Source organism: Symphalangus syndactylus, chromosome X, assembly GCF_028878055.3.
Source record: "Symphalangus syndactylus isolate Jambi chromosome X, NHGRI_mSymSyn1-v2.1_pri, whole genome shotgun sequence".
Classification (NCBI taxonomy): domain Eukaryota; kingdom Metazoa; phylum Chordata; class Mammalia; order Primates; family Hylobatidae; genus Symphalangus; species Symphalangus syndactylus.
In genome coordinates this window covers 25,924,360-25,946,764 of record NC_072447.2, presented here as the reverse complement: position 1 = coordinate 25,946,764, position 22,405 = coordinate 25,924,360, and the positions used below count along the sequence as shown (strand labels likewise).

General features: G+C 38.1%; 1 protein-coding gene across 1 annotated transcript in view; it reads right to left on the bottom strand.

Annotated features, from left to right (window-relative positions):
- Nucleotides 1–22,405, bottom strand: part of FRMPD4 (FERM and PDZ domain containing 4) — a 958,701-nt gene that overhangs the window by 870,082 nt on the left and 66,214 nt on the right. The window contains exon 2 of the mRNA XM_055269159.1: nucleotides 14,261–14,391. Coding sequence (XP_055125134.1) covers nucleotides 14,261–14,288 — 28 coding nt within the window. The 5' untranslated portion in view covers nucleotides 14,289–14,391. The remainder of the gene's footprint in view (nucleotides 1–14,260; nucleotides 14,392–22,405) is intronic.

Below are 22,405 nucleotides of genomic sequence, written 5' to 3'. Positions count from 1 at the left end.
GGCCATAACTGCAGCTTCAGCATCTGCCTCTGATGAAAAATGTGTATTTGCTCCTCCCCATCTGAGAACTCACGATGGGATATTTGGCGCTCTGAGCTGGAGTGAAGCCACCTGCACACAGTTCTCACATTGCTCCTAGATTTCAAATTGCTGCTTAACTTCTCCCGTGGCTTTCTTGTGTTTCATCCAAATTTGAGATTTAATGCATCTACCTTAAAGCTATTTGAAAGTTGCCAATTTCAGTGCTAGATCCTATCCAGTAATTTAAACTCGGTGAGAAAAAGCTGATCCAGAAAGCTTTTAGAAAGCATTAGCTTCCCATGCCATAGACAGAGGGCACTAGGGAATACTTTTTTGGGTGATATGCAATGTCTCCTTTTCTCTAGACCAGGGTCTCCCAACCTTGACATTATTGACTTTTTGGACTGGCTACTCCTTTGTTGTGGGGGGCTGGCCTATGCATTGTAGGATGTTTAGTGGCATCTCTGGCCTCTACTCAGTAGATATCAGTAGCATCTCCCCAGTTGTGACAACTAAGAATGTCTTCAGACATTGCCAAATATTCCTGGGAAGCAGAATCAACCCCAGTTGAAACCACTGCTATAGACCCATTTCTTTAGTGAAGTTGTTCAAAACAGGAGGAGTATCATTTATATTTGAGATGGGCTCATGCCAAAGACAAATGGTAGGTAAACAGTCAAGGGTTTGGGTGAAACATGCGACTCATGTGCCCAAGTGCAGGTGGCCAATTTGATTTGTCACAATGGAGACACATTTAAAGTGGGGAAATAACTCTCCAATGACATCTGCCAAACCTCTCACTGCTATAGTCTCCAAGTTCCCAAATCCTGCTATTTGGAATATGTTCATTTCTCCTCAGTTACATATTTCTTATTTTACCTTGGTATCTATCATCCATTGCAAGAAGGGTTTGTTCTGGAAAACCATGCCTAGTTGATCTTTGAAAGCAAAACCAATCAAGGCAGAGATAATGAGGACATAAATCTTGTGCCCAATTGTGTAATTGTTACCAACAACAGGTGGGATGTTTCCTAAAGAGCCTTAGATTCAAGCAAAAAAAAAAAAAAGAGGAAAAAATTATTTTCGATTAAATACTCGAACAACAGTCTATTTAAATTCAACGCTGAGAAAATTAGATGGATTGTTTCAAAAGCAAAAGTGCAATTCAGCAAGTTTACAGGTGATGGTATTTCATTAAAAAGAATGGCACGCCAGAGGGAGAAATAGTACAGAGTGGGAGTTGTCTTGGGAGTGAATGTGATAAAAAAGAAGACAAGATCCTCAAGTGGAGAGGCCGAGGCGGGCGGATCACGAGGTCGGGAGAACGAGACCATCCCGGCTAACACGGTGAAACCCCGTCTCTACTAAAAATACAAAAAAATTAGCCGGGCATGGTGGTGGGCGCCTGTAGTTCCAGCTACTCCGGAGGCTGAGGCAGGAGAACGGCGTGAACCCGGGAGGCGGAGCTTGCAGTGAGCTGAGATCTCGCCACTGCACTCCAGCCTGGGCGACAGAGCGAGACTCCATCTCAAAAAAAAATAAAATAAAATAAAAAATCCTCAAGTGGTAAAGATCGTCAAGTGGAAAGCGGCGTCAGCAAGGCTTTCTGTCCCCTCTGGGGCTTATTTTGGAGATCAGTGTAGAGGGGTCAGTGACTGAAGGACAGAGGTTTATGCTTTCCTATGGGAGAGGGTATTGAGTGTGCCACAAAGAGTGGTTCTGTGTCCCATTTCCTTTGGGATAAGAAGGAAGAAAAGAGTTTTCAACAAAGCAGAATGGTGTTCTGAGATGGGTGAACTGTGTCCCCTTCTAGGGGCTGGATTCTAGGAGGAGGAAGCTTGTTGGCCTTGGGAAATGCACAGGATGTTCAGTGTGGCCTGGATGGAGGTGGAGTGGGGGAGCTCCGCTTGAGAGTTGGAATTTGGGAGCAGGAGCTTCAAGAAATAAAGTCTCTTGTTTCTAGTCTGTTTTCCAGATCTATTCCTTGGCTGTAGGTTGTGGATTTTTCTTTCCTTTTTTAAATTTGGAAGTGCTCGTTTCTTACTAATGTTGAGAGCATTTTTATACCACAGCTGGTTATACCTATCAAATGGCCTGCACAGCAGCAAATATGAAAGAATTAAATCACATGTCCCTGCCCTCAAAGAGTTTATTTTCTAGGATTATATAGAAAGATAATAAAGAAAATATCCCTGAGCAGATTTGAAAGATTTCATGCTTTTTACATAAAATTGTATTATTCTTCCTAGTTTTAAAATCTAAAGGTATACTTTGAGTGTCTTTAAAATCATTTATGAATATGGGCTTTTTTGACTGGCCAAGAGAAAAATAATTTTATGTCCTTTTAAGGAAGGTTGAGAATTATTTAAAGTTGTTCAGATGAACTCCTTAATCCACAGCCTGACATTCACATTCAAGGCCTCTGCCTCCTTTTTCCAGTCTCACTTTTTGGCCCTTCCTCCCTTCTGCCATTTGTCATGCTTTTAGTGCCAATCCTGTTAAGGAATATGATGAGCTCCCTATGAATTTTCACCTCCAAACATTCGTTGTTGTTGTTTTTTTTTTTCCAATATTCCCTGCCACTAAAACACCATTTCTCTTCTTCCTGACCAAAACCAATCTTTCCTCAAACACATGATTCACAGGCCATTTTCTAAGATGTCTTCCACTTTCTTCCAGGGAATTAATCTCCCCACCTCAGTACTTCTAAAGGACTTTGTACCTCTGTAAAAGTAGTGATCACGTTCTGCCCTACATTGCAAGTACCTGTATTCACTGTAGAATGCAAGCTCCATGTGGGAGACTGGTTCTAGGACCTCTCTCTGATAATCACCAAAATTCGAGGATGCCCAAGTCTCTTATGTAAAATAGTGTAGTATTTGCATACAACCTATGCACATTCCCCTGTATATGTTAAATCATCTCAAGATTACTTATAATGCCTAATACAATATAAATGTTGTGTAAATAGTTTTTATAGCCAGGCGTGGTGGCTTACGCCTGTAATCCCAGTACCTTGGGAGGCTGAGGCAGAAGGATCACTTGAGCCCAGGAGTTTGAGACCAGCCTGGCCAACAAAGTGAGACCCTGTCTCTATAAAAATTTAAAAAACTAGCCAGTCATGGTGGCATTCATCATGATTCCAGCTACAGGAGGGGCTGTGGCAGGAGGATCGCCTGAGCCTTGGAGGTGAAAGCTGCAGTAAACTGTGTTTGCACCACTGCACTCCAGCCTGAGTAACAGAGTGAGACCCTGTCTCAAAAAATAAAATAGTTGTTATACTGTATTGTTCAGGGAATAATGACCCCCCAAAAAAGGTCTTTATATGTTCACATGTTCAGTACAGACACAACCATTCTGTTTTGTTTTCGTTTTTCTTTTTGAGACAGAGTTTCACCTTGTTCCCCAGGCTGGAGTGCAGTGGCGCAATCTCGGCTCACTGCAACCTCTGCCTACTGGGATGAAGTGATTCTCAAGACTCAGCCTCCCAAGTAGTTGGGATTACAGGCATGCATCATGTTGCCCAGCTAATTTTTTGTACTTTTTTGGTAGAGACGTGGTTTCACCATGTTGGCCAGGCTGGTCTCAAACTCCTGGCCTCATGTGATCCACCTGCCTCAGCCTCCCAAAGTGCTGAGATTACAGGTGTGAGCCACCACGTCCAGCCACAACCATCCTTTTCTAAAACAAATTTTCGATCTGCAGTTGGCTGAATCCATGGATGTGGAACCCACAGATGCTGAGGGCTGACTGTACTGTGTTCATAGGTGTAACCAAGAACAATGGACTGACCCATAGCAGGCTTCCAATAATAAAAGTTGAAATAAGTAAATTGTTTCTCTCCTACTAGATTGTAAGTTTTTCAAAGGCCAAATACTTACCATGTAGTGCAGTGCTTAATATAAGACACATAGTATAAAACTCATTAAATTGTTACATAAAATTGAAGAAATACATTTACTAAGAAAATATGCATTTACTAGCTTTTGCCTCTCATTCAAGGAGAAAACAATTAAATTAGGTTTTCCAGGTGGGCTTATTAACTGAGATTTTACCTCCCATAAATATCAGTGTTCATTCTAAAGGAATTCATACAACATTCCTCAAGGGATAATTTTCCACTTTTTTTCTTACTTTGTAAAATGAGTCGTTTATGGCTATTTCTCCCTGAACTTTAATGAGAGGAGATGGCACTTTCATCTTTATTTAACAGATAGGGACAATGAAAGTTTATTTTTAAAGCTTAAACAGTAGCAATGCATACCAAGCAGGGCACCCAAACGTCATGGAACTGGAAAGCATTCGTCTTCATCTCAAAGGATAATTGCTTTAATATCTGGGAATTTTAGAAGGGTCTCTGGTAGTCCTCAAGTTAGTTTCTTATGTCACTTGAGTTTTAGTGTAATTATTACAGGCAGCCCCCAACTTACAAACACCAGACTTAGGAATATACATTACATGCACTTCTTCCTTGTCCCCAGCACACCTGGATTCCCTTGATGATTCTCTTCTGCTCTAACTTGCTACTTCAGTTCTTTTCATGTGAGTATTTGCTGTCTGTATATTTTCTTTCATGAAGTATCTTTTTTATTATTGAGTTGTGTTCATATTATTGAGTTGTAAAAGTCCTTTATATATTACAGATACAAGTTCTTCATTGAAATATGCTTTGCAAATATTTTCTCTCACTTGCCTTTTCATTTACATAAGTAACTCTTGAAGAATATCTCTTACAATTTTGATTAAGTCCAAGTTATCTGCTTTTCTCTTTAGTAATTTCTATGTTTTGTATCCTATTTTAAGTATTTGCCAAAACCCAAGGCCACTGAGATTTTCCCCTATGTTTTCTTCTAGAAATTTTGTAGTTTTAACTGCTATATTTGCATGTATGTTCCATTTTTAGTTCATTTTTATACATGGTGTCTGGTATGGATTGAGATTCATTTTTCTGAAATATAGCTATCCAGTTGTTCCAGCATCGTTTGTTGAAAAGATTATTGTTTTCATGCTAAATTGCCTTGGCACCTTCGTTTCAAATCAATTGACCATATATGTGTGGGTCCATGTCTGGAATCTCTATTTTGTTCCATTACCTATATGCCTGACTTTTCATAGATAAGTTTTGGTAACTCTAGCCTAAAAATCAAGTACTATAGATCCTGCAATTTTGTTCTTCTTTTTCAAAATTGTTTTGGCTATTCTAGTTCCTTTGTATTCCCATATAAATTTTACAATTAGCTTGTTTCTTTCTTTCTTTTTTTTTTTTTTTTTTAAATGCCTGCTGGATTGTAATTGAGATTGCGTTGAGTCTATAGATCAGTTAGGGACAATTGACATTTAAAGAATATTGAGTCTTCTGACTCATGAATATAGTATTAACTCTGTTTATTTAGTTCTTCTTTAGTTTCCCTCAGCAATATTTTATAGTTTTCAGTGTACAGATGTAGCTTTGAGGTTCTATGGCAAAGGGCAGCAAAGAGTAACATCCTTTGCTAATTTATCCCTAAGTATTTCATATCTTGATGTTATTGTAAATGTTAACTATAAAATTTCAATTTCTAATTGTTCATCACTATATAACTTGTACAGATACAAGTGACCTTGTATCTGTAATTTTGCTAAACTCACTTATTGTTCTATTAAACTTTTTGTAGAATTTTCTACATAGATGATCGTATAATATGCAAATGAAATCTGTTTTACTTCTTCCTTTGCTAATCTGTTTTTTTTTTTTTTTTTTTCTGCTACTCCACTTGTTAGGACCTCCAATAAAATACTGAATAGAAATTATTAGAGTGGAAATCCTTGCCTTGTTCCTGATCTTAGGGGTAAAGCATTCTTAAAAAGTCTGAAGAATTGATAAACAGAACCTTATAAAATTTTGAAAAGTGTAGTCTTCAACAGTGGGGAGTGTAGAGAAAATATTTTTGTGTTTCTGCAGATTTGGTGCTTTCAGGCATATACCTAGGAGTAGAATTGCTGGGTCATAAGGAATTTCTATGGTTAACTTTTTGAGGAACTACCAAACTGTTTTCCACAGTGGCTACACCATATTAAATTTCAACCAGCAATGCACAAGGGTTCCAATTTCTCCACATCCTCACAGACACTTGTAATTTTACATTTTCCTTCACTTTCATGCTTTTGTTGGCTCTTCAGTAATTTCAAGCTTTTCTAGAAATATTTTATGCATAGAATTGGTCTAAATAACTGACCATGCCTTGATATAGATTTCAGCCCTTCTTATACGGCTGATACAGTGTTAACTCAAAATGTTAAATTCTAAAAAATATATCATCCACAGAATAAATGATTTTAAGTTGGAACTACCCTTTGGAGAGCAGCCTGCTTGCATTTTGTAAAGCAAGAGTAAAATTGAGGAAGTGTTGGCTCTACTTTTGTGTTATCTACGTGCTGTCATTTATCTTTCTTTTTCCCTTTGTTTTCTCTGTAAAAGAATAAGGAAAATATCACATGGTTTGCTGAGAATAAAACCAATCTTTCTCAACTTTGAACTTATAGTTAGAAATAATAAACATAGAATGAGATTTTATCCTCCCTTTCAGCCTTCCTGAAGAAGAAAAGGAAATGTCATTAAAAATGTAAATTGATTAGTCTTCTGAAATTGGATGGGAAATGTTCCGCCCAAACTCTTTCTCTCAATCTAAATGCTTCAGTAATATTGTTCAAGGTTCAGATAAGGTAGCTATTAAGTAAATTAGCTTTGAACATACAAGTGGCATTCAAAAACCTGTCTAACCATGAAAGATTTAAGTTGAATTGTACCTGCAATGAAAAATGAGGAAAGCATTAGAAAAGCTCATTACTTAGAATTCACATAGCAATTCATATTTTCTATGCATTTATAATCAGATGCAAGTCATTGCTCAAAAAGGCTCTGTGCATTTTTCATTGGGCACCATATTCCATAAAACTCACAGCTGGCAAAATTTCACATTTCTATCAATCTTCCTTTCCTATCATTCATTCAATGTTTACTGATCACCAAAAATGAGTTAGGCATTGTGCTAGGCAGCAGGGATAGGGAAATGAATAATGTCTGTGCAAGTTTGGTCACTTCAGCATCTCCCTCCCCACAAGGTTTGAGATTGCTGCTGGTTGCAGTTTTGTTGTGCTGCACCTTGTTTTTGTCTCCCTGCCCAAGCCCACTAAATTGATAATTCCTTATTTACCAGCCCACACCCATCTACTCTTGGGTTCTTGATCCAGCTTCATCCCTGGTCATTGTGCTTTAGGTCCACTTCACTCTCTCCACATTCTGCATCTTCTAAGCCAATCCCAATCTACCGTTCGTTTCCCCAGCTGTGGAATTCAGTCTAGCTGCAATGCTCAATGCCCTCCAACAGGAGTTGACATTACAGATGACAGAAAAATTAAGGATGACTACCATTATGTTTGAATTTCAAGTAAACAATGAATTTTGTTAGTACATCTCATCGAATATTTGGAATAGGATATACTTATACTAGGCAATTATTCACTGTTATCTCAAATTCAGATTTAAATAGAGTCCTGTATTTTTATTTACCAAATGTGGCCACCCTGATAGGGGCAAATAAAATGTATTCCTCAAAGACCTGCCCACTGTGAATTAATGTGCATGCTACTAGACGAATCACAATAGAACTTGCTTGGGGCTGGTCTTCAGTTGGATTCCCCCAGATGCAGACCCTGAGATAAGGATCTGAGTACAAGTGGTTTTTTGGGAGGTGACATAAAAGAGAAAGGGAAGGAGCCAACACAGAGTGCATTAACCAACAAATTACTTCTGTAGGTAAGAACGAACTTCAGAGATGCCTCCCCCAGGGAACAAGAATGCTGGGGTATCTTTCTTCAACTCATATTTGGCATTAATGGAGGATCGTTCCTGAAGACTTTTTTTTTTTTTTTGAGACGGAGTCTCGCTCTTTTGCCCAGGCCGTAGTGCAGTGGCGCGATCTCGACTCACTGCAAGCTCCGCCTCCCGGGTTCACGCCATTCTCCTGCCTCAGTCCCCCGAGTAGCTGGGACTACAGGCGCCCGCCACCGCGCCCGGCTAATTTTTTGTATTTTTAGTAGAGACGGGGTTTCGCCATGTTAACCAGAATGGTCTCTATCTCCTGACCTCCTGATCCGCCCGCCTCGGCCTCCCAAAGTGCTGGGATTACAGGCATGAGCCACCGCGCCCGACCTCGTTCCTGAAGATTTTAATGCCTCTGCATTTCCAGCCAAGCATGTCTCAGCAACCAGACCACAGCCTGTGGCAAAGCCATAGGTGCTTGCAGCACAGGCCCCAGAGATGGTGAGTACCTAGGGAATACAAACAGGCACTGCCACAGCTGCATCTGCTATCACGAGATCTGTGGAGCATGAGCTTCATATAAGCAGAGTTAATTTGGGAGGCCAATGTAAGTTCAACAACCATAGCAAGTAAGAATTGAGTAAGACCCCCAAGTTAATCTAGTCCAATTCCCTTATTTCACACACTAGTATATTATGGCTCAGAGAGTTTCTTGTCCAAAGGCAAAAAAAGTTATCTACTGCCGGTCCAAGATGCCATTTTTATTACTGTTGGGTCACCATTGAAGAGTGATGGATGATTTGCAAAGAATTTTCACGTTTCATAGACCCCTCCCTGGTCCTCCCATTCTATATCCCAAGGGAGACACAGCTCTTGCAGTTTGGTTGGGAGTGGGTATCTGGGCACTATGAAGACCCAAAAGGGCCCCTCTCACCCTGGGCTGAAAACCCAGCCTCCTGCTTTTGTCTGGGAGGCAGCACAGTGTAAGAATTATGAATCAGGAGGCTGAGGCAGGAGAATGGCGTGAACCCAGGAGGCGGAGCTTGCAGTGAGCCGAGATCGCGCCACTGCACTCCAGCCTGGGCGACAGAGCGAGACTCTGTCTCAAAAAAAAAAAAAAAAAAAAAAAAAAAAAAGAATTATGAATCAGGCCTCTTACATGCAGAGGTTGTCCTGTCCCAGCGCCATGTCACTGCCCTTTTCTCTGCCCTTAGGTCCATAAGGTGCCTGGTCATCCCCCATCCACATCAACATCCTATATAAAGAAGCTTACCTTGGGGAGGATGGAGCATCTCCAGGCATTGACAGGCTGGGCTCACCTCTTTACCCCACCACTTTAATATTCTTCAAGCAAGGTCCCACACAAACCTGAGGGGTGGGTAAAAACTTTGGTTTGGTAATTTCCCAAATTTGGGGTAATCATCAAGTGGGATCATGGTGTGAAATCTCTAAATTTCCATAGATTTCCAATCTATGAAAGTTAACATAAAACAGATCTAGCTCCTGACACAGGACTGCCACACAGTAGAGGGTCAATAAATATCTAATGAATAGAAAGACAGAATGCCTGAATTGCAACTTACTACTTATCCTCAGATCAAAATTCAATGTATTCTACTTCTTTTTGTGCAGTTTGTCAGAAACCCTTGACTACATGATTTGATGGTGATGTTCATATTCAGTGGCCCATGATATAGGGTGCAGTCAATAGTAACAGGGAAAATATGAGACGTATGGAAAGAAATATCCAATGGAAATTTTGTGACCTGAACAAAATTTTTGCAGATCAAATGATCTTTGAAAGGTAACCATGAGGGTTTTATTTACTTAAGCATTTATAATTTAAACCAAAACAAGAAAATCAATCAAGATAATATAATTGATTCTAACTTAATCAAGACAGAGTTTTCTTCCTAAACCAGAGTTTTTCTCCTGTGGTGTGCATTGACTAATAATTTTCTTATCTGGTTAAAAAATGACCTCACAGCAAGTCAAAGAAATTCAACCGTGATTTTAATGTTATATTTAACATTGTTTTCATTTCTTTTAACATTAGTATTATTTTCAATGGACAAATCATAATTGTACAAACTTAAGGGGTACAATGTGATGTTGTGATATATGTATATAATGTGGTATGATTAAATCAAGCTAATTAACATATTCATCACATCACTTATCTATTCCTTTTTATGGTGAGACATTTGAAATTTACTCCCTTAGTTATTTTGAAATATATGCCAGATCCATGCTTAAAGCATTACAGATTGTAAGTGAACCCATTTATCTAGAGTTCTGAGTTACTTTACAATTAGCAAAGCCCCTAGGGAAAGCAGTGGGAAGGTACTAAGCCACATAATGAATCTATTGCTTCAAGCACTTAAATATCAAACTACAGAAATGAACTCAATCTGGAATACGCCGTATGTCTTAGAGATATCTGTGGTAAACCTTTATGTCCATTTAATGAGTACATAACTTCTTGAAATCATATGTTTTCTGAGAAGATGATGAGTACAACATTAAGTTAGTATCACCTTGAATTTCTTTATGGACATAGAGTCTTAGATTCCAGGGAAACCAAATGTGAGCTCTGAAAAGGATCTCAGACACCATTAAGTCCAACTCATTTTAGAAACAAAAAAAAATCAATGCCCAGAGAAGTTAAGTGACATTCTCTAGCCTAAGGGTCAGCAAAGTTTTCCTGTAAAGGGCCAGATAGTAAATGTTTTAGGCTTTGTGGGCCATATAGTCTCTCACAGCCATTCAGCTCTGCTGTTATAGTGCATAAGGCACTACAACAATGAGTGAGCATTTCTGTGTTCCAACAGAACTTCATTTATGAAAAGTGGTGGTGGCCTGGAATTGGCCTGTGGGTCATGGTTTATCAAACCCTGATGCAGACTGCATAGCTGAATAATGTCAGAGACTGGCCAGACCCAGCTTTCATTATTTGCTATGGTTATTTATTTTTTCATTCCTTTATTCATCTAAGACATAAGGCATGATAGGGGATTCTGCTACAGTTGATATGGTTGATTCCAAGTTCAGACTGTAGGATTTTATCTACAGGGATAAAACTTAGCAGTCTCTACTAATTGTGTCTCAAGAATACATCTCCATTTGGAAATCAAATTTCTAATCATGGAAATTGTCTACAGGACACAACATTTTGTAGAGCTAATAGCCTACTGCATCAGCATTTTTAGGTTTGTGTTCCCAAATGCATAGGTGGCCTGATCATCTTATTAACCAGATGTGAGCCATAAGGATTTCCAGGACCAGCCTCCATCCTCAACCCCTGGGTCATGGGCCTTTCTTCTAGGGAGTTCTCATAGCATTTGGCTTACCTTCCATCACCCCCTCCTTCCTAACACAGTATCTCTGCCAAATGATATCATGAGGAAGAAACACTTTTGGAAACAAATGAAGAGAGGAGACACAAAGGGACTGGCCCAAGTGAAACAGAAGAACAGGAGAAGTGCTGAGTCATTCATTGAATCTTTTCAGCCTTGACAATGTACTGCAGTTAGGGAAGTGAATAGTGGAGACCAGGGTCCTGTTCTAAGGAAGTCTGAAGTAGAGTGAAGGAGCATTAAATAGATAGTAGTAACTTCTGTGAAAAAAATAAAATAAATAAGAGCATAATGGAACAAAGAGTAGGGGCTGCGGAAAGAGAGAAATGGGCTACATAAAATACAGTGAGTAGGGAAGTTATCTCCAAGAGGTTGTATTTCGGGATAAGTCCTACATGATGACAAGGAACCGACCTCATGGGGATCTTGGAAATGTGGAAATGTGCTGAGGTAGGCACTTATTTGGTGCATTCAGCGTGGTTAGACTAGAGCAGGCGAATAAGCACAAGACTGGTGTGAGATGAGGTCACAACAGAAGACAGGGGTAGCTGCAACCCCTGGCCAGCATGCCTATGAGTCAATGTCTCCTACAAACAGGGGACATGTCCCACAGGGCATGACCGAAAACGACCCATTGGGGTGCAGGCTGAAAATATCAGCATTTTTATTTAAATGTATTTTTTGTCTAAAAAATTGGAAAGAAATTAAGCTTTGCTAATTAGGTCATATAAAGATTGCCACTGGCACCCTCTCTCAGTCAGGATGTCTGAAGGTTATGAATCAGGTATGGTACTGGAAATTTCCCAAGGTAAGAGTTATCAAGGGGTCTATCAGGGCACCCGCAATATGTTCATTCTGTTGCAGCTGATATATGCCTTGTTAAGTGAATTCACAGATTATATTATCTAGTTGTAATTAAGTGAATACAATTGGCTTAAAAAGCTCTGTGCAAAGGAATCAAGCATTAGAAACAGAGTTAATAAGGGAAGTACAAAAGGAAAGCAAGAAAATAGTAGACTTTACATTTCTCCTTCTACTATAAGCCCTTCAACAGCTATAGATTTTGGGTAAATACAATAATTATCTAATTCAACACTTTCAAGAGTGTTTGATCACCATATTTCATATCATGATTCAGTATACAGATATGCATATATGGACATGTAAATATATACAGATATAGAGATACAGTTATATAGTTGAAATGAGAGCTTTTCAGAACAATACTTAATAATATACTCTGACATTTTCCCTATTTTATTAAATAATTATTAATATTGTAATCCCTCAATAGACTGTTGTGATATGCAATTTGAAAAATACCAATACAATCAGATCCAAAGAGAAATCAGCCAAAAAATTGAAATTAAGGAGACTATCTGAAATATGGATTAACATCCATTACTGTTAACCATCAATATTACCACAAAAGTATATTTCCCCACTTAAAAATTGGCTAATGGTAGCATGAAGTCACCACAATTTGAAAAATATTTTAAAAATTAAACATCCAGACCAAGAAAACAAACCACTATATTTTTCAGTAATATTAAAAACACAAGACAACCTTCAGTCCATTACTTTAGAAATTGTACTAAGCTTAATGAATGTTTAAAAACCTATTTTAAGATCTCTTAATATATTAATCCAGTTGTATATGTATATATTATTTGTAATGATCTATATACATATATAGACACACATCTATATTGACATTCTTACTATTTGTTTTTTGTTTTTCTCTTACTGAGGTGATATGTGAACAAGTAAGTTTGAAGACCATCACTGCAGCTCACAGAATTTGTCTACTCTGTATCTTCAGTGGCCATCTGTGGATTTCCAGAACCCTAGAATGGAGGACTCTGCTTCTTCACCTTGTTTCTCCTACTATTGCCTAAACCCAATGTTCTTGGCCCTTTATTACCTGAACTATTAGCCTGGAAACTGTTAAATAAAATTTGTGGAAGGCCTTTGATTTGGGCTGAACTCCTGCATGACGCCCCAATAGACCAACCCAAAATGGAGTCACTCTTGCTAAGGTTACATGTCACCAAACTGAAACCTATACTGTTTACTTGTAAGATCTGACCTTTTTAAGAAATCAGAAGAGAGAGGATAGCCAAATCCCATGAAGCCAACAGGATTCCCTATAAGGAAAGTAACTTAGAAAGGACCAATCTGCTTTTTGTTCCTTGTTTCTGCTTTCTTCAGCTTTTTCTGCCTATAAAACCCACCCTCTCTGCTCAGCTAATGGGAGTTCCTTTCTGTTTTGTAAACTGGATGCTGTCCAATTCATGAATTGCTAATAAAAGCCAATTAGACCTTTAAAACTCAATTTCTTGAAATTTGAGTTTTTGACGTAACTGTACCTACTTGCAAATTCTTGCCCCCAAAGAAAGTATTAATGAACATAAGATATCATAAGAGACCTGGCCATATAATAGTTACATGCCAAAGACTTGTATGAGTCAGCTGATTTTGATTCCGCTCACTCTACAATTGGATACCCATTTAGAAAAACAAAGTGTGTGAAAGTTCTGGTTTATCCTGACCACCACTCAGTTTGACAGTAACATATTCTGCCCTAGTTAAGAGTACTAACTTTGGAGAGAGACAAACAAACCTGGACTACTCATATTAGACATATGAACCTTAGCAAATGTCTTAGCCTCCCTATGCCTCGGTTTCCATATTCATAAAATGGTGAAAATACTTACCTCTAATTAATCCTGCTATAAGGGTTGATTAGAAAAATCTATGGAATGCACTTTAGGAGTAGGCTCAGCATAGAATGAGTACTTTGTAAGCTGTAGCTACCACTATTGCTATTGTTATAGTTGTCTTTGCTGTGGAGATTTAGTTCTGTGTGGTACATCTTTATATGTCACATACAACTCTAGATGAGCTTTTAAAAAAACACAAGGTAACATATTTTCATGTTCGTGAAGAAGAAAACAATACCATCCTAATTATATTTGCAACAATACTAAAACAATCTTTTGGTCAGACTGGCACTGTTGTCTTGGCCACTTTCTATTTCATAGCCACTAGGACAACTCTCAAAATGAATATAACCACTTACCTGTATATTTCAAAGATGATGATGACATGGAACGGCAAGGTTTGGGATCCTGTATGTTATTTTCCACTCTATGGGATACATTCAGGTCACTAAATCAACTTATTTTTTCACTTGGTCTCTTTTTCATTCACCTACAAGATAAATGATACCTGGTTTGACTATCTTCTTTGTAGAAAATGTGTTACACATTTTTAAAGAACAGCATAATTCACTCAGTTTTACTCATTGCAAAAATTTTCCTGGAAACATCACAAATGGATGTTCTTTTCTACCTCTACCACCCTCAATTTAAATAATGGTCAATTTTATGAAACTATTGCTAACAATGAATTATAGTATAGGGCTTTTTCACATTTTTCTGCACAAGAACATTTACTAGAAAAAATCCATTTTACTAGGGAGGGAAACATATTTTACTATAAACACAATAGTCAAGAATGCCAACAAAATCAAAGAGCCATAAGGTCAATGGAAAGTGTCCATTAATTTTTTTTCAATTTTGGAATGCATCTTTGTTCTTAGTGGGAAAGCAGATGAGTAGAAGTCTTGATGGATAAACAGGACGTCAATTCACCAGAATATTCACAAAGCAACAAAAGAATGACAGGATAGCTTTGCATATAAAGTCAAGAGGCATGATCACTTTTCAGTTTGCTAAATAACCCCTCAGTCGTTCAGGAAGAAATATACACTTTTCCCAAAGGATATCAAAAGCTCCTATTGTCCAATTGTGCATGCAAATCAAAAGCACTCGTTATTTTCTTCTTCCCTTCTACTTGCAATGTTCAGTCTTGGCTTAGTCTTGTGGGCTCAGGCATCCCCTAGGTGGCTTCCTCTGACCTCATCCCTCCCACATGTCTAACCACTCCTTTAGTACTGCCAATGCAATGCCCTTAAACTGCCCTCAATCCACACCCAGGATCCTCTCTGCTTGCTCCCTCATCCCTTCACTCTTGTTAACTTTCCGAGCAGTCTTTATTTATTCATTTCAGTTATTCCCGTAGATGTTATTTTCATAGATCCATGCAATGTGTGTGACTTGCCAAGGCCACAGCATTTGTGGGAATCCAGTCTTCCCCTCCTCTGCCTGGCAGCCTATTATCTCCTTCTAATAGCACCTGCAGCAAAGTCACAGCCTAAAGTTGTGACATTACTATGATATCCAAGCCAACCAATGGCAAGGCCCTAAACATAGAAGTATTTCAATGCAAGAGAAAGCATAACACAAATCTGAGTAACAGGCAAACAGCATACAAGCTTCAACATATATCTTTATTAATATTAAATCGAGTCAAAGTCATTTCTGGCTGTCAAAAGAGTTCTTTCACAAATTATTCAAAGAAGGAGCACTGTAAGCTAAGACATTGTATGGCCATGCCAAAATTCCAGATAAAATGTATTGAAAGGATACTGAGGGAAACAAATAATGGAGAAAAACATTTCTAAGCTGTATTCAACAAGCATTTAAGACATCAATTCTTTTTACCTCAGAAGCACTGAACTAGGGGCAGAAATTATTATTATTCATTATTTTTAACTTGAATTAACTAGTGTTAATCTGTTTCTTTAGTCATACATAATATTTATGACTTTGGTTGTAGTTTATGATTGCACTATAAAATAACATGTGTCATCATTCTTTTAATAAGGGAAAAAATGTAAATGGCTTTCTACTACCAACATCACGGGTAGCCTAGGGGGTGCTGTAGACCTCCATAATCTTCTTCAGTTCCCACCAAAGTCTCCTAAAAAAATTCGTGCAATGTAAATAAAAGCAGCAGACTTGTCGTACAAACATAGCTTCAAAAAAATGTGGCACATATACACCATGGAATACTATGCAGCCATAAAAAGTGATGAGTTCATGTCCTTTGTAGGGACATGGATGAAGCTGGAAACCATCATTCTCAGCAAACTATCGCAAGGACAAAAAACCAAACACTGCATGTTCTCACTCATAGATGGGAATTGAACAATGAGAACACATGGACACAGGAAGGGGAACATCACACACTGGGGCCTGTTGTGGGGTGGGGGGAGGGGGGAGGGATAGCATTAGGAGATATACCTAATGTTAAATGAAAAGTTAATGGGTGCAGCACACCAACATGGCACATGTATACATATGTAACAAACCTGCACGGTGTGCACATGTACCCTAAAACTTAAAGTATAATAAAAAAAAAAAAGAGAGAGAGATGCATCAGAAAAAAAAAAAAACAAGCTCCCTAACCACACACCTCCAATCAGGTTGCTACCCTTAAACACCTTAGTTAGTCCTAGTCCACAAAGATATAGACATCAAGATGAGATCAAACGTAGATTATTTATTTGTCTATTTATTAGCAAAAATGCCTGTGTAAAGAAAAATACGGATAGAGCTCAGCAAGCTAAGAGAGCTGACAGACTCAGTTTGACTTGGATGAAAGAGTCCTAGACTTCCTTAATGTCTAAGGAAGATTCAGCAAAACTGTCAGGGAGTTCCTAAGCCAAGCTCAGCCAAGGAAGGGATCTGTCTCCTGGGACAGAGAATGTTAGTATCCCCATCATGCTCAGTCATTGCTAGGGAGAAACCTTTGTGGTGCATCATCCACAAGGGATTACAGACTGTAGGAGCTGGAGCCCTGACACAACTGTAGGAGGTCTGTAAGGCACATTATCAGAGCCAACACTCCTATACTGCTTCTATATAGAAATTCAAGTGTTTATACTTATACAATAAATTTTGAGCCTGGCATCCAAATTTTCCCCAATCTCTACCTAATCCATGTGTAAACTTTAATTTCTAGAACTTTTTTGCCACTTTACATTAACCTAAATACCCCTTTGGTACCCACATGAGCCCCAAAGACCACCAAAATGCTTTCTGTCTTGCTGTTTCCTCCCTCTACTACATTTCCACCTGAAACCTTCTTTTCAATATCCTACCTACTTTTTAAGGGCAATTTGAAAAGCCAACCCGACACTGATAAGGTTTGAATCTGTATTCCCACCAAAATCTCATGTCAAATTATAACCCCCAATGTTGGAGGTGGGGCCTGGTGGGAGGTGGATTGGATCATGGGGGTGAATTTCCCCCTTGGTGCTGTTCATGTGACAGTGAGTGGGTTCTTGTGAGATCTGGTCATTTAAAGTGTGTGGCACCTCTCCCAAACCCTTGCTCCTGCTCCAGTCATGTAAGACGTGCCTGCTTCTCCTTTGCCTTCTGACATAATTGAAGTTTCCTGAGGCCTCCCCAAAAGCCAAGCAGATGCTGACCTCATGCTTCCTGTACAGCCTATGGAACCATGAGCCAACTAAACCTCTTTTCTTTATAAATTACCCAGTCTCGGGTATTTCTTTATAGCAATGCAAGAACAGACTACTACAAACACTAAGGTTGAACTCATAACTCTTATCCCCACCATGCTCTCAACCCCATCCCTAGTAGAAAGGTCCTGTCTCACCTTAGAACCTCTATGGGACTTTACCTACCTGGAGATGAGAACTTGGAGTATTTAGCACTTTCTTTTGCTTTAGTTGTTATAAGTTTTATCTCTATAGTAGACCTCAGGTAGGATTGTACCTATTTCTAACTAGTATTGCCGTAATACCATGCAAACCGTAAACTGAATAGGCAAATGGATAAATTAATGAAAGACAAATTCTGACCTGGTGCTTACTATCTATCCAGGAGTAAAGGTTAAGCTAAATGACCTTCTTTATTTCATATTTTATTTTTTGTGTTTGTGCTGATTTTCTTTTAATTTTATGAGATAAGCAGGAACTATCAAACCCAAAGTACTATTGATCCTAACATTCAAGGGAAAAAACAAAAAAAAAGAAGAAAAAAAATCACAGACCTGATAAGGGATATATCATCACTGCTGAAGTCATGGAGAAATACACATAGTATAATGAACCATATAGCAAATTGACCCAACAAATGACTCTTTCTTGAGAGATTTGAGTATAAGGTCCTAATAATACCTCTTCAGCTATCTATTTCCTTTTTCTCAGCTATCACTTATCTCAGACCTCAGTGTCAATTTCATATTAGAGCATATGCCTCTTGTTCATCTTTGTATCAAACATATCCATAATTACTACAAAGAAATAAAATTATTAAATACCTCAAAATTTTATGAGTCACAGAACAGAGACTAACTTCTTTATTTAAATTTTTTAATTAAATACTTTTTGAAATAATTTCAACTGAATTCAAGAGTCTAGATTAAAAGGAAAATCTTCAAATTGATTCTGCTCTTATATGAATACAGAACCTTGTAAACTTTTCAATAAAAGAACAATTAGTGGTAAATGAAGATTAATCAAACTTCATCTCCCAGGACAATAAAGAATGTGAGATTTACAGAAAGCCCTTAAAACTCATCCCACCTCACTTTCAGCAATGAAAGAACATCTATTACTAACTTGGTATAGGAAAAACTCAAACTGACTTACAAAATGTTTATCTCTTTCATGAGTTCATTTATATCAGATTTTAAGAACCTCATTAGATGTTTCCCAGGCAGAAACATTTTTCTCCAAGACAATTCACCTATTTTAAATATGATTAAAGTGTGATTGGCACACATCCTGTGGGGAGCTGACACCCAGAGGGAGAACACAATACTAATAGCTAGTCAGGTGCCAACTGGCTCTAAGTTGCCAATTCCTTTTCAGAGAAAAACCAAGTATATCTAAGCAAAAGGAACTTTAATGATAATCAGGATATATTCTGTAGCATCAAAATTCTGCTTAGCAAGGGATAAATCAAGATTGCAAACACCACCTGAGTCAGAGTGTCTTCAATCACACAGTCCAGTTAAACCCTGAAAGCAGCTAACTTCAGGCCAAGATCCCATAGATGATCCTCAATCAGGCAGTTCGGCTCCTTGCACGTCAATCAAAAAGGTGATTAGCCTGAGACATAGTAACCAAGTGTAACAAGTTTGCTTAAAATAAAATAGACAGCCAAGAACCACAGCAACCCATTCTTAAAGAGAAAACAACATTTTGAGAAATGATTCTTTTCTAAATATATGCCTATTATTGTATATTTGAACTGCTTCAGCAAATGCATCTTAATTTTATGTTGTCCCAAGGAGTATCCTTGTTGCATTTAATAGGAAATTTGACTCATTTAAGTGAATAATTCTTGGGAGTTTGCCACATGCAAGGCAAAAATTAAACAAAGTTAGTAGAAGTGACAGTCTGGATCCTCAAGTATAAAGGGTAGGACAAGTGCACCCAACAAAAGGAAGATACTGAGAAGAAAGAAAAGGGCATGGGCAGAGTGGAAACATCAGGAAATAGAAATGAGCATTTTATTTGAAGTGGCAGCAGCAGCTAGGGGTTGACAGGGCAGTGGGGACAAGAATTATAAGTACAATCTTAGTGTTGGATTGGCATTTAAACCTTAGGGAAACCACTTAATGTAACTGAAAACAAACAAATAAACAAAAAACAGAAGCAGGATGGTAGAAATAACACAAGAAGAAAAATTCTTAAAATATGTGGAGAAAACCATTTCAGTAATTCCTTCCTGACCTTGAGATTCAATGTTATTTCTAAAATAGTTATAAATTGCACAACAAAGCAAACTACTTAGCTTCTAAAACATGAAAAGGCAGGACTACAAAGTCTTGGAAAATAGCCTTCCTTACTTTATGCAAAATGAAGCAATTCTATTGTTCCAACATTTTTTTAAATTATCCTAGAAAATGTCCACCTTATCTCAAGATTCTAACTCAAAAGTGATCAATTCTAAGTTTGAAAGAACAAAGGTAAATATATTGTACAAAACTTTGTCATTCGAAAACCTGAAATTCCTTTGAGCACTGTATAATAAAGTCTCAAAATATTGCATAATGCTGTGCTTTGCTTCTTTGCTCCCTGCTTTTAGCTATTATCTCACCTTTATTGCAGAGAATAAAAATTTATATCCTGGGCAATTTTGTCCTTGTCTGCAAGTGTAGTTCTTCCCATGTGCAGTAAATGAATAATTTTTTAATTAAATAAATGTCAAGTAGTTCAGTTCATGCATAGGAATGGCCTTAATAAGCCTATATTATGTACGCAAATGTTGAAGAACATGGTGAGGAAGCAAATAATATTTTCACTTCTTCAGCTGTTTATTAGAACCAAGGATAGGAAAAAATAAATTATTTGACAGCTAGATTTTTAAGGATTTCTGCAAGTATAATATTTGCTTTCTTATCAATTTACATTATAAATGCATCTTCTTATTAAATTTACCTTAGGAGAAGAGGAAGAAGCCTCATTTACATAGGACATTATGAAGTGACTGAAAGTACATTTCACAGGATATTTTTTAGGTAGAATCAATTTCTTTACTTCTTTGAGAGTTTTCATAGTAAGCATTCTTTTAAGCTTTAATTTTTACTTTTGTCTTTTATTTTAAATTTCTGTGGATAAAACAGGATGACTATAATAAGCATTCTTATTTCTTAACTTTTAAGTTCAGGGGTACAAGTGTAGGTTTGTTATATAACTAAAACTGTGTCATGGGGGGTTGTTGTACAGATTATTTCATCACCTAGATATTAATCTTAGTACCCAGTAGTTATTTTTCCTGATCCTCTCCCTCCCTCCTCCCATCCTCTACCCTCTGAAAGACCCCAGTGTGTGTTGTTCCCCTCTGTGTCCATGTGTTCTCACCATTTAGCTCCCATTTATAAGTGAGAACACATGGTATTTGGTTTTCTGTTCCTGTGTTAGTTTGCTAAGGATAATGGCCTTCAGCTCCATCCATGTCCCTGCAAAGGACATGATCTCATTCTTTTTTGTGGCTGCATAGTATTCCATGGTGTATATGCACCACATTTTCTTTATCCAAGCTATCATTAATGGGCTTTTAGGTTGATTCCATGTCTTTGCTATTGTGAATAGTGCTGCAGTGAACATACATGTATGTATGTCTTTATAATAGATTAATTTATATTCTTTTGGGTATATATCCAGTAATGAGATTGCTGGAGGCCGGGCGCGGTGGCTCACGCTTGTAATCCCAGCACTTTGGGAGGCCGAGGCGGGTGGATCACGAGGTCAGGAGATCGAGACCACAGTGAAACCCCGTCTCTACCAAAAAAAAAATACAAAAAATTAGCCGGGCGTGGTGGCGGGCGCCTGTAGTCCCAGCTACTCAGAGAGGCTGAGGCAGGAGAATGGCGTGAACCCGGGAGGTGGAGCTTGCAGTGAGCCGAGATTGCGCCACTGCACTCCAGCCTGGGCAACAGAGCAAGACTCCGTCTCAAAAAAAAAAAAAAAAAAAAAAAAAAAAATGAGATTGCTGGGTCGAATGGTATTTCTGTCTTTAGATCTCTGAGCAATCACCACACTGTCTTCCACAATTGCTGAACTAATTTACACTCACCAACAGTGCATAAGCTTTCCTTTTTCTCCACCACCTTGCAAGCATCTGTTATTTTTTGGCTTTTTAATAATAGCCATTCTTACTGGCGTGAGATGGTATCTCATTGTGGTTTTGATTTGCATTTCTCTAACGCTCAGTGATGTTGGGCTTTTTTACGTATGACTGTTGGCTACATGTATGTCTTCTTTTAAGAAGGATATGTTCATGCACTTTGCCCACTTTTTATAGGGCTGTCTTTGTTTTGTAAATTTGTTTAAGTTTCTTACAGATGCTGGATATTAGACCTTTGCCAAATGCATAATTTGCAAACAATTTTCTCCTATTCTGTAGGTTGTCTGTTTGATGATAGTTTCTTTTACTGTGCAGAAGCTCTTTAGTTTAATGAGATCCCATTGGTCAATTTTTGCTTTTGTTGCGATTGCCTTTGGCATTGTCATGAAATCTTTGCCTGTGCCTATGTCCTCAAGAGGTATTGCCTTCCAGGCAATAGGTTGTCTTCCAGGGTTTTTATAGTTTTCAGTTTTCCATTTAAGTCTTTAATCCATGTTGAGTTAATTTTTGTACATAGTGTAAGGAAGAGGTTCAGTTTCAATCTTCTGCCTATGGCTAGGTAGTTCTCCCAGCGCCATTCATTGAATAGGGAATCTTTTCCCCATTTTTGTCAGGTTTGTCAAAAATCAGATAGTTGTAGGTGCGCATTCTTATTTCTGGGTTCTCTATTATGTTCCATTTGTCTATAGTTCTTTTTTTCTTTGCACCAGGATCAT